Raw genomic sequence first — 13,343 nt, forward strand, 5'->3', positions numbered from 1 at the left:
TTAAGAGGAAAAAGAGCTTGAAGGCCTAAGATGGTAAGGGGAAAACTATAGTGATATGAATCCAAGGTTACAGCAAAGAGAAAAAACACCTTTACAAAAGAAACATATGCCAAACTTAAAACGCCCTGGATGCTGAACCTATTAATTCTGCATGGTTGTAACAAAAACAAAAACAAAAACAAAATGTTGTAGAAACATGCCTAGTTAGTTTGATAGTACCTGTTTAACTGTGAGCAATGGATTAGGGATTACAAAACTACCCATCCACTTTCTCTAGGCTGGCCTGTTGACACACTTGCTTAAAGTGACTCCATGCTATCTAGAAAATACTGTCATATAACCTAAAAATTACACAGGTTTTCATAGAAACAGAAAAATTAAGATCATGTATCTCTGGGTTACATTTAAATAATAAAATTACAGCTAATGCAACCAAGCTGTGGGGCATTTCTGAAAATCCAGATGTTCAAATAATGGTTTGAACAAGCTTTTATGAAGTCACCTTTCCTGATGTACAAGTAGTTAAAGGCTTATGTTAAAGACAGAAGCAACTGATGCTTTAACACAACCAGGAAATGTTTCTTCTGTATGTCCTCTGCTGAAATAGGTGAGAAAGACACCAAGCAGACTTCAGTAATTAGCAGCGGAATTCTCTCTGCTTATCCTGTTGCACTAGCAGAGCTCCAATCCTTTCAGTGGAGTCACGTATGCAGTGACTGCCAGCAAGACAGAAACACAGCCTGGAACAAGCAGGTGGTCTGAGAACACAACCCAGAACGGTGGTGTCTGTACAGCATCTCCTAGAGCCAGTCTAACTGTACACGGCCTTAAAAGCCAGGAGCAGCTCAGTTTATCTTGTTTATAATGAATGGCTAAAAGCAGAGCACAGTTAAAAGCCGTTGTTGACATGGCAGGCAGTGGTGCACCTGCACTTGAATGAGTTGGGGCAAAACCCAGAGGACCCTGGCGCAGGCTGTGGTAAGGAGGAGTGGCGCTCGCTGGGTTTGTGTTCACAGGCCAGGTGTTGCTGTTGCACATCACCTGCATGCTGTTAACCTGCCGTTGCTGCACGTGCCCGGTGCTGCCTTTAAACGGCCCAACGATGCAGCATTCCAGAGTTGATTTTTAAAACGCAAAAAAAGCCTTTCCCTCTCTAAGAAAATGGAATTTTAAATTCAGAGTTGAAAGACAGCAGCTTTCAATGTTTGAGGAAAATCTGTGACTAAAACCTCCCATTTTCAGCTGGCATCCCGATTTCTGCTGTCCCAGGTGGCTGCGCACACGTGCACACACACCCACACCTCTTATCAGGTGAGAAGAGCCTGCCTTAAATGTTGTATACAAATGTCCTGTAGGAGCTCTGGACAAAACACCAGCATGTGGAAAGAAATCTATAGAATCTTTCAGCACAGGGTATTAATCACATCAGCATCAATGCAAGGTGGATGAAAATAGACTGCATTGGATGAGATGTCAGGAGATGACGAGCAGGTCTGCAATTACATTGATCCTTTACAATCTGATTAGTACCTAAAACATAACGGCCTTGCACTAATACGGCCATTACTGCTGTCTCCTTTCAGATGCTGTTTGCTGGACAGTGCAAATGATCATCCTATGGCACTGGCATTTAGTAAGAAGGCAAAGTTTCTTTCTTTGCCAGACTCTAAGGTGGGCATCATGAGGAAGTATCTGACAGACTGTAAAAGTAGGAAGTAGAATTTGAGTCAAATATGCACACAGATTCTCACTGCTTTGCATTATACTATCAGGGTGTTGACTTTAGTTTTCACTTAGTCTTCCTTGAGTCAGGAAAATCTTGAATAGTTCTTGGTATAAAAACGACTTGCATGTAAATACAGAGCTCTGAGCAGAAAAATGTGAGAAATCATCTGCTTGTCAGTGCAATTCAGATTACATGGCTAATAACTTCAAAATCAACATAATCTTCAGTCTGTTGCAGACTCCTAGAAGTTGTCATAATCCATACAGTCTAAGAACATCTAGTAAGTATGAAAAAGAATTTAGAGCCAAAGTGAATAAGCAGTGGCAAAGTTAATTGGACACCTAAGCAGCTTTTTAAAAAGTTACGCCTTTAGAGAAGTTTCAAAACTGTTACTCTCTATACATAGAGAGTAAATTAATATGCTCCTACTGGAGACAAGTTGAAAGAAGGGGTTATTCTCTCCTAAAAGAATGGCTTGTTCTCCCCTCCCTTAGCTATGTTTATATGGTAAGTTTTCCATATCTGGCAGTTGTATTAATTTGGATTGCTAATAGTTTTCAAACACAAAAGATGATAGTGTTGCGTTTTATGTTTTATGTCCCATTAAAAATAAATCTTAATTATTGACTCTTTTTAGCTATACTTTTGGTATGTATTCTGACTTTTGTTACTACCTTTCAAGGCAAAAGCAGAATTGAAAAATACTGATTGGACAGTCTGTTTTCAGAAGAGCCCGAGATACATTAAAGTGTATTTTTGGAGGCAGAGAAGGACGAAAAGCCCAGATGAGTGGGAAGCCCTTCCCTGGCAACTTGCAGGGTGCATATTCTGAAGGCTGAGAGCACAGCAAGCGTATGATTTGTGGGGATGTCTTAAATGGGGAAAGAAAGGCCCATGGCAGAGAGCCAAGCAAGGGGGGAGTATACAGAAAGTGGTGGAAGGAATTTACATGGGATTTACTGGATTGCCAGTAAAGAATAGGAAAGGTGGAGGAGAGATTCTATTAGAAAAGGAGGGGAAAATGGAAGAGATGTCTTTGAAACATACACAGGAATTTAAGGGAGGAGATTTCCAAGGTCTGCCTGTGTCTCTCGCAGTACTTAGCCCTCCACAGAGTAGGATCCCTGTCCCAAAATGAGAGCATTCATTTAATTTCTTTGTGTACAGCCCTCTGAAGCAGAGTTCTCTATGTGCTGTCTTATACCATCTGTATTTTGCTTGAAATACAGAAAGAATGCTCTCAAGAAGAAAATGGGAGTACCAGAGCTTTCCCTCAGAAACCAAAATCTTCACTTAATTCAGCAGTGCATTAATTAAAGATTATGGGACAGCTGTGCATCAGGTGCTGAGGCAAACAGCTTTCAGCTTTGTGTTTTATGATACACCTGAGGCAGCTGCTTTTCCATCTTTCTCTGTCCTGCCGCCTGTTTATTTAGTTCATTTGAGTGTTCCTGGGTTTGAAGCTCATCTGGTTTATGGTGACAGGTGTGTCTTTTGCTGCTGAGAACATTAACTCATTGTTAGGAAAGCAGTGAGGAAAGATGACAGCTGAGCAACCTCATGTTTTAACACACATCAGCTGTATTTAAAATCTGCTACTGTTGCACATGGGGGGGGCGGGAGTGGTCAACTAATGTTCTGTAGGTATTAAATCTCTGCCTGGTGTATATCCGTTTCAGAATGATAAAAATAACTGAAGTTCCAAAGGTAAACAGCAGCTCTTCGTTTTGAGCATGCTACAAAACACGTATCTCTAAAGAACGATGCATTTTTGTTAGTGGCATGGTGAAATTACTTCCAATGATGTTGCATAGGGTAATCTGGACTAACTCTGCTGAGCACTACACATTCGTGTAACTAAGCACCATGTCAAGGCAAATGTGTTTTAAGGTATTTTTGCAGTTCGCTAGTCTGTTCTTTCTCCGTCTCCTCCTTTTAATTAACAATCATTCAGCCCTTGATTCTAAAAGTGATTTGAGTTTTCTTTCAGTAGGAGATGATAATTTGAGAACACTAGGGAGCTTTGGGTGGGATTTGGCAGAAACCTTCATCAAAGAAACTGCGCAACTCTGAGATGATGCCAGTCATGAAGTTCCAAAGCACCAAATATTTTCTGAATTCTGCTGAATAGTGATGCATTTTTTCTGTTGTTTCTATTCACATCACTGCTGATTACTAAGATATCTGTGTGTAAACAAAACCTTTCTCATCTATAATTAGCCTTCTCTGACTGATTAAGGAACATGCTTAGAATGAGGATGTGCTTAAATAGAATGCTGCTATTTAAACCCATCTAACTTCATAATCAACCACTAGATACAGAAAAAATAGTTGATAATTTAAATGCAATAAGATTGCCTGAGTATAACAAAAATGCTCTTAAGATGTTACTTTTCTGCTACAGCAGATTATAAAATCCTGTAGTATCTGAATTGAAAATTACTTCATTTGGAGCTGTTAAAGTGGAAATTATCTATGCTGACTAGTTTGTGCTCCTGAAGAATGAATTTTTCTGAGTATTTGTTACTTCATATTTATAGTTATTGCACTGAATACATCTTCCTACACAGTCCAGTAGTTGAGAGGGTGCTTTGAAACTGTGTAACTGCTGCTCTTTAGTTTAACCATTCATTTTTTATTTATGTAAAATAATACAGGATTCCTTCTAGAAAAAAAAATCATGCACTTCAAAATATTTTACTTCTTGTTTGTGTAGTATTCGTTTTATATTGCATAAGCTTGCAAGGTTTAACAGACAGAATAAATCATCATACAGCACTTCAGAGCTTTAATCTCACTTCTGGATCTGATTCATTGTGACACTGAACAATGACAGTGATATGCTGTGTATATTTTTCAATGAGCATTTACCATAAAATTGCCTCTTTTCTCCCTGTCTAACTAAATGAATTTATGTGCTTAAGTATTTAGATTGAACTGTGCCAAACAAAAGAAAGTAATATTTTAATTAGGCATCTGGGAAAAGATGTCATTTCCTTTTCAACTGTTTTATCCAATTATCATTAGTTATAGCTCAAGATAGAAGAGGGAACAGAAGCTGCCACGGAAGAAAAAAGGTCATATCCTTAAGTGTATGTAATATTTGTCTGAATGCCTATTTTTTTGTTAAGCAAACCCATTAAATCAACCATAATTTATTCTGATGAATGATAATTCAGAATTAGTAAATGCAGGACCCTGAAAAGTGACAGTTTTATTTAGCATCTTACGTCTTGGTGAATCAGAGAATAAAAACATAGGGCAGTATTTATGCAGGAAATGTATCCACATGCAAAACCAGGAAGGGCTTCTTTTCCAGTTTGCTACATGGGCTTCAAAAGAAAGAATGGTTCTGTTATGGAGTGGTGTGAGAAGTATCTGTATTTGCTGCCTTGATGTTTCTTTATCAAGTAGTCTTTGGCTGTCACCATAAAGCTGCTCTTTGAGTATTTCAGCAAGATTCGAAGAACACAGTAAGTCTTGAATTACATTCTTTTTTTTTCCCCTTAAAATATTATATTATTATATCTCCACATTTTGTTCAGGTCAGGCCAGTTTAGGTTACCAAAATTTTTGCAATATAAATGATTTGTAAGCAAAACTGTACTTTGCCTTTCTGAATGCCTTTCCCACAGTCTGTATTCCATGAGGCAAAGGGTATTTTGTTCTTTCTGTATTGTAATGAGGAAATGTGGCTCTAAATATAGATATAATCCTGAATGCATACATAACTGAATACTATTCCACCTGCCAAGCAAGTGTACACCAAGTATACACATTTATTCTTCTCATATTGCCATGTCTCTGTAAGCTAGGTAAGTAGTAGGTAATTGGTATTTTCTTTTAGGTAATGCTTTAGCAGTGATTCCTTAAAGAAGGAAAATGGAGAAATAGTCTTTAGACAGCTACTGTCCAATACTTAAACACACAAACTTTAGTTTCACTGACCTGCAGAATGGACTGGATACAGTAGGAATCATATAACAAATCCCTCCATTTAGACAAAAAGATCCGTAACTGGTGCCACAGAGTTCTTCATGATCTTAAAAATAAGACAAAAAAAAAACAACAAACCAACACTGAGAAAAATAGAAAAACAGAGACTTCAAACCCAAAAAGTATGAAAATAAACTAGCACACAAATGAAAGCAGCCTATGAGCAAAAAAGGTGTATGTCTTGCCTTCCAGGCCAACAACACAGAGCACTGTTTTGCCAAACAGTTTCAAGTAACAATATGCAGAAAATATCACCAATTTATCACCAGGTTTCCCCACCCCGACTCTCAATGGCCAAACCCGGGGACAGCCTGCAAGCACTCACCTATGTACAGGATTGCTGGCTACAACATCATTTCCTCCCATCTCAAAAAGGCTTTTACCTAACTCAGTAGCTTCTTAGAGGAATTCTTAATGTGTTAAACATAATTAGGCGTTCTAATAACACCCCAAATCCAGGACACTAATGTCGGCACTTGCAGCAGCACTTGTCCATTTTGTGCTTAAAAAGCACATCTAACTGTACCACTTGACTCTTCTGAAAGCAGTCTAAATTTGGAAGCTGGACTGAATATATTTATGACACATTTAATGCATCAGTAACTAATTTCATATATATGCATCTAATATTTTTATATATTTCTTCCATCTTGTGAAACCACAGTATCTCGATCAGAACAAAAACAGATCCATCTTCTGACATCACAGGGGTGATATGTGTTACCTCGCACTTTAGGTGTTCTTGCTGTTATTTCTCCCAGAAGTTCTGAAAACAAGAATTCTGCTGTGTCACTATTAATGTATAGAAGACATGTTCTACACATAGCATACAGTTAAGGGGAATCAAGATTTTAGATTTCTTATTTGTCCTTCAAGAAAAACAGTTAGGGTTCCCCTTTATTCCTGCAGAAAAAAAAAAGTAAGAAGTGTGGCCATAAGACATTCTACCCTAGAGAGAGCTTCTGCAGCTTCTTCTCTGAAATAAGCCAGGCTTTTCTAAGTGGCAGAAATGCTCAGCTACTTCTACCTCTGTGCAACAAAACCACTGTGCATCCTGCTATCCTCTAGGCCAGCTCTAGCAATTTCACTCTCCCGTTTTTTCCTACATCCTTCCCTTTCTGGGACAGCATATTGATGTAAGAGTGTGAGTAAAGTCCTCACATTATTTTAAGATGAAGAGAGTTATACCCCAGGGCCCAAGAGGAATTCAGTTTCATGCTCCTGTTACTGAAGTGCCAGCATCCAAATGGTAACTGGACCTTCTTTGCCTGTGTGCAGGTAAATTAGGAAGCTGGAGGAGGGGAGAAGAAAGGCTGGAAAGATTGTTCATGTTTGACCTTGCTGCACAGAAATGTGTATTCTGCCATACCTCGTTACAAGTTAAATGGAAATTTATTTCAACTCTGAAGCTTTCTGTGCTTGTCTGCTGGCAATTCATTTACTGCAAGTTCACAATTAGAAGACACTTAAAATTATTTTGTATGGGTAACTGTAGAATTGCAAAAGGAATAAAATGGGAACGGGAGAAAACCAGGAGATTTTTCAACAAGAACTACAACTTAGTTGATTTTAGTCTATTCAAACAAAACAGCGGACCTCCTGTGAGGGTGTAATTCAGTTGAAGGCTACAGCCTTCCTAAAATGAAGAGAGGGCGCTGAACATCAACAAGTGTATCAGAATATTTATACCATTTTAAGAATCCAGTGAGGAAAACCTGAACTCTCAACTTTGACCTGCTCTCAACTATGTGAAGTGTCTGAGGGAGTTTACTGTTGAAATTCTACCAGATGGAAAAGTAAGATGATAGCAAGTAGGCCACACAGAAAAACCCTTTTCAACAGCTCATGGAAAGGTTTCAGAGAAATTCTCATAAGAATTACCAAGAATTTGTTAACCTTAAAATCCTGCCTTATTGGTTCTATTTCTTCGTCTTTATGCAGAAATGGACCTGTCTCTCACCGGCGTAGGGGCGGAGTACTGAAGAATGCTAAATGCCTCGAGTCATTCAGGCCTTGAACATTTGGGAGAATGAACACTGCTAAGGTGTGATCTTTGTATCAAGGACCAGCTCTGCAGCCCAACCAGACATTTCTGTTCTGGCAAAATACCTCAGGCACTTTCTCTCAGGTCCTTTAGAGAAAAGTGAGAGAGGTGGAGAGAGAGAACAGAAAGTGCCTAGGAAGCCTTTGAAACCTTTTTGATTGTAATTACAGACATTTTTTCTATAGGCTATTTCTTTCTAGAGATAGACTTTTCTTCCAATACTAAGGGAAAAATGGCAACCTTAATTTTAGCAGTAATGAGAAAGTCGAAGAAACCTCTATGTCCACCTAGATCAGGTACCCCTTTTTCCATCCAGTTGTGCTTTTCATTAATTCTATTTTGTGTATTAATACTTTGCTACTGATTAGTAAAAGTATCTAAATAACAGAGTATTAACGTAGGTGTTAGAATTATGAAAAACAATAAAAGAAATTCAGGAAGCTTTAAGACTAGGAAAAATATTACTAACAAATTGTAGCTTGCTACAACACAAAAACAGGTATTATGATACTGCACACCTATGGTATTGAAATGCACTAGCTTGCTCCAAATTTCAGAGTTACAGTTCTGTTTCTGTAGACAGGAAAGTGTGAAAGCACCAGTTTATCCCTTTAAATCTACAGTCAATGATGCAGAAGAGTGTACTGGAGAATCAGAAGGGTTTCAACACAAGCCAAAACCCAATTACATTAGCATTGGTGAATGTGCTATGATTTTTCATGAGGTAAGTCAATACATTATATTAATCTAAAAATGCAAATTGTATGCTTTGAAAGTCAAATGTATACTACAGTCAGACTCCATAATCAAGACAGAAAAGTTTAACAAGTCAAGAGATGATGGGCGATTAAAAAAATACAGAAGATTTAGCTTTGAAATTAACAGAACTATATCAATGCATGTTGAACGTAACATGTAAGTATGTATTTTGATACCCCCTTCTGTGTGAGAGATTAAAGAGGACACAAAAGTTACTTTTTAAAGAAGGTGAATTTTGGTGGAAGAAGCAAAGAGGAATAAGGTGAGGTTGTTCTTTGTAATGCTAGACTGGATATTTAAAACTGACTGAGGTAGTAGCAGCCTCTAAATACACTTATTCTTAATTATTGTTTTTGAGGAGATGCAGGTGTCTTGGTTTCAGCTGGGATAGAGTTAATTTTCTTCCTAGTGGCTGGTAGAGTGCTGTGTCCCTAAACTGACTGCTCTGTTTGCATTTAAACTTTTGTAACCTGACTGTCCTGACTATTAAAGAAAAACAAAGACCCCAAAGAGCCAAGCCAGCCTTGATGTTGACTCAGCTGTCTTGCCTAGTCCAGAGGCTAAAATACTAGACTGCTAACACAAAGAGGAAGAGAGAGGAGTGGGAAATGTTGACAGAAGATAAAAGGGGGCTGATGCATGCTTACTCACTTGTAAGCAACTTTGGGCTGCATCCTAATCAATCACAAACTGAAATATTAGGATTGACCAAAGCAAACATCTCCCTACAGTATTTGTTCCACAGGCTGGTAAACTCTAGTGAGGGATGGCATCTCTGCAGAGCAGTTGTGACAATCCCAGTGGCAGCTACCAAAATGAATGCAATTTTAATGAATTGGAATTATATAGGTGTGTGTATCCAAGCGAAGACTTGGAAGAAATTACCTGTTCGCATATTATTCTGACAACAATTTTTGTTCTTGATCACAGGCAACAGCACCTAAAGACAAACATGTAAATTAAGCATGTGGTTTTTGAACCTGGTGTTTTTTTCCCCTGAAGAAATAGTTACTGGAATGCAGCTTTCAGTGTTTCTGCTAAGATATCTGTTGCACTCTGACAGTAATGCACTGTTATGTGTAAGTTCCATTAATTCACAGTTAATGGCAAACATTCAAGTCTGCTGTCAAGTTCAGTGCATCCCTGAAGGCAGAGTAAAACTAAATTCAGACTAAACCAGGTTTAAACAATGAATATTTTTTAAAAACGGCCATGCTTATTCAGAATTGTAATACCTGATGCATTTAGGCAGTCTGATTCTGGATAGCTAATTAGACTGACACTTGCACCTTGAAAGACAGTGCACACAACTGAACCATTCCTCAGACTGCTAATTAATCAGATAAGATCTTGGTGGTAGAATTCTTCCATTCCACAAACAAGAACTTTCCAATTTGTCATTTCTCAGAGCCAATACGTGCTTCACTTGAGTGTTCCTCATGTCTGGATGTCAGGTGAAATTACTAATATAAGCTGTGAATTTATCAGAACTTGTACAATGATTTTTAAAATCTACCACAGAAACCCGCTGCCTGGACAGAAACCAATGTCCACTTGACATTGCTAAAAGAAACTTATTCTGTGGACATGTCAACTCTGTAACCATCTATCCGAGCTATATTACATTCTCTTGTTAGGTATAGTCAAAGTTTACTGTACCAAATAGGTTACTGAACAAGTCTAACAGATCATTTTTCCATGTTTGCTCTTCCTTTCTTCAGAGTGTATGCAAAATAAATATTTAAGCAAACTGTCCTACATTGGAAGAAAGGGGTTTTTTCCCATTAAATGATCAAATAAGTTCTCAGCTTTATAAGCAATAGCTGCCTATACTGCAGCTTTAACTAACAGAAAGCTGACCTTCTGTAGAAGCCCATTTCAAAAGGTGTGATGCATTTGTACTTACTTTATAAGTAGATGGTTCTGGTTTTCATGGGACCTCAGGTGGCTTCTCTCGCTTTTTAAGTGTCCTGTCCATACAAGAATATCTGAAATGGTTCTTCCCTGTGATACTGGGCTGTAACAGCAAGGTCCCCACCCAAAGGCGTCCTCTTGAGCTGGCTCACAGCTACACTTTGCTCTGTGTACAGAACCAAGAACAATTAACATAGCTTGTGGCACGAAGAAACAAACGAACAGGGGTCACTTCAGAACTAAAATCCAGCGTTTAAAAGAAATAAATCATCCTGGAGATTCCTTTTTCTAGCAGTCAAGATCTGGATTCTATACACGGTGCTAAAAAGGTTTCAAATGTACATATAGTGCAGTGTGGGTGAGGTTCCAACAAAGACAAACGTGTACAGGGGCCAAGTACAGAACAGGGTAACACCCCGTCATGCTCACAGGATCACCTGCACATTGTTCTAGGGTTACCAGCACTAGAGCTTATTGCTGAATTCAAAATACTCACATAATGTAGTACATATAAATTGTATCATATTTTACACCGGCATCAAAAATCTGATTTAAATTTGTGTTTGATTGGAGCAAATAGTCTTTGTTCATTTAGTTTCCCTTTTCACAGAAAGCTCCAGAAAACTGTATAATATCCAATAGCTCTCATAAAATATAAACAGGATATATAACCCAAATTTCAGACAAGCTCCTGTACTAGATTTAATTAGGATAGGAATCGTTGAATTAACAAGATAGCTTGAGTTTTGCTACCACCAAAAGGGGATCTCACATCTCCTTTCTTTTATCTTACTGTCAGTGTATACCTCAGTATCTCTGGTGCTGCTCCTGGTCTAAGTTTAACTTTTTCAGAAGGTGCTTAAATCCAATGATCTGGCAGAAAATCCTTAGGGGAAGCTGACGGTTTTCTACTGCATCAGTGTGTTAAATGGATGTGCTATGCAACTCATCAGCTCTTGGGACTAGGACTAATTGTTCCACGTACAACAAATTGTTTATAAACTGAGTGCAGAGAGCAAGACAGCTTGAGAAAGGCTGTGGGATTACAAATTATTTCTTTTCAAACTTCATTGCCTGTGTATTCAAGGAAATAGGGGATGGCAAAGGGAGGGAGTGAAAATACTTCCTCACCAATGTGAAAGCATAATTTTATTTTTTAAGTTCTGATAATAGGTATCACAATATGGGTCTAAAGATGGTTTCTGAAAGAGGTGTTGCTGACAGCATTGGCAATTTTGACTTCTTTGTTTTTAAGACGGCAAAGTACATCATTAGGTAATCATGTATTTAGATGCTTTTCCCTGAGGTGTTGCACTCTGAACAGAAGTTCAATTGTGTATCAGTGTTCTAAAAAGAATAAACTGGACTCTGTATCTCATTAGAGAATAAGATGATATATTTAAATAAAAGGAAGTACTACAGTAGAAATTGTTGCTAAACTTGATTCTAACTCGCTTATGTCTGTGCGTGCACTGAGTTCATACTAGAAACACAAAGATCATCTGTGCACCTTCCTTGCACTTTCCAAACTGAGTCTTCCTCTAGATGCAGATGTAGCCTATGCTCACAGAAACTAAAACTCCAGCTGTATGAATGCTCAAATGTTTATCCTCCATGTATTTTGGGAGTTTGTGAAAGGTTACTTTGTATATCCAGTTAAGAGTATTTTAGTCTGAAATTTAAAATATAGCCTGTTTTGCTCTGTGCCAGCTTGTTGAAAAATCTTGCCAGTTCTACCCTTTCCCCCTCATCTTTGTCATCTAAACTGGTATTAATAGTAGTAATGCATTGTTTGAAATGCTTATACATTAAAGTTAGGTCACCTGTGTATACTGAGATATATTGGAACAAGTCTTGAACTTGTTAGATTTGTCTTCAAACGAACCTGTGTGCTTTACTCCCCATATATTTAAATCAGAATCTGTATTGCCTCTTGGTTTTGTGTACTTTTACTGGTTAGCTGGCCTAAGCATCCACAGTACCTGCAAGTCTTAATGAGCAGAGAGAGATAAAAAGCAAGCACTGAATAATGATTTGGGCTTTGGTTTATGGATCTTTGCTATTCAAACATTCTTAAAATTAATCTCTATATAAACTCTCCCCCGAATTAAAGAAGATCGTTTCAGTCATGTGGCTATTTCAAATATACATTGTTTGTACATTGAGATTAAGTTGCACCTTACAGCTATCTTTGAGAATGGGATTTTACTGCATTATGTATTCTTTCTAAAAATCAAAAAAGGTAAAATCTCATTCTGCCCCAATATTGAGCTCAAATATTTGTCATGAAAACAATGAAGGGGAATTTTTTTATAATTGCTTAGTATGCTGATTGAATATGAATTTCCTTCTGAGATGTCCTTGATATCTGTCAAGCAGTCAGTAGTCTACACCTCGTACTTTCTCCAAGAGCCAGGAACTGTCCTGAAGTCTCACTAAAAGGAGTCTGTTTTTTCTCACCTAGGTGTAACTTCTCGTACCTTCAGTGTCTGAAGCTCGTAACTGATTTGAGCACAGAAAAACATTAGACATCAGAAAACATCCATCAAACTGCCTGAAACAAATGAGGATCTCTATAAGGAAGAATTCCAGATGAGATCTTACAACAAATCTGTGTAAGAACAATGTTTTACTCAAATTTACATAATGGACATTTCTTTTAAGATGGGATAACAACAATATCAGGAAATTCTGACAAAAGACAAGAAGCTAAGGCAGATGACAAATAGCTCACAAATCTCAACGTGCTTTGCCTGACAGGGTAATTTTTTTAAAAACAGTTCTTCAAAATTCTTTCCATTGCAGTTTTCTGAAATGACAACAAAAGACTGAGTCCTCTTATCTTAGAAATCCCTGTAGCAAAAAATTAGGTTTACATTTTCATTTTTATCCACTAAAGTATGT

At 37.8% G+C, this 13,343-nt stretch overlaps 1 protein-coding gene across 3 annotated transcripts in view; it reads right to left on the reverse strand.

Moving 5' to 3' along the window:
• Nucleotides 1-13,343, reverse strand: part of NRG4 (neuregulin 4) — a 49,445-nt gene that overhangs the window by 10,397 nt on the left and 25,705 nt on the right. For all 3 annotated transcript variants that reach the window (XR_010723063.1, XM_066196593.1, XM_066196592.1), the window contains exons 2-4: nt 10,432-10,605; nt 9,411-9,465; nt 5,675-5,768 (exon numbers count right to left, since the gene is read on the reverse strand). Coding sequence is in view for 2 of the 3 variants with exons in the window: in XM_066196593.1 (XP_066052690.1) it covers nt 5,675-5,768; nt 9,411-9,420 (104 nt within the window). In the remaining variant the exon portion in view is untranslated. The remainder of the gene's footprint in view (nt 1-5,674; nt 5,769-9,410; nt 9,466-10,431; nt 10,606-13,343) is intronic.

The sequence above is a fragment of the Chamaea fasciata genome, unplaced genomic scaffold, assembly GCF_029207755.1.
Source record: "Chamaea fasciata isolate MVZ Bird 193981 ecotype frontalis unplaced genomic scaffold, bChaFas1.0.hap1 SCAF_14, whole genome shotgun sequence".
NCBI classification, from domain to species: Eukaryota; Metazoa; Chordata; class Aves; order Passeriformes; family Sylviidae; genus Chamaea; species Chamaea fasciata.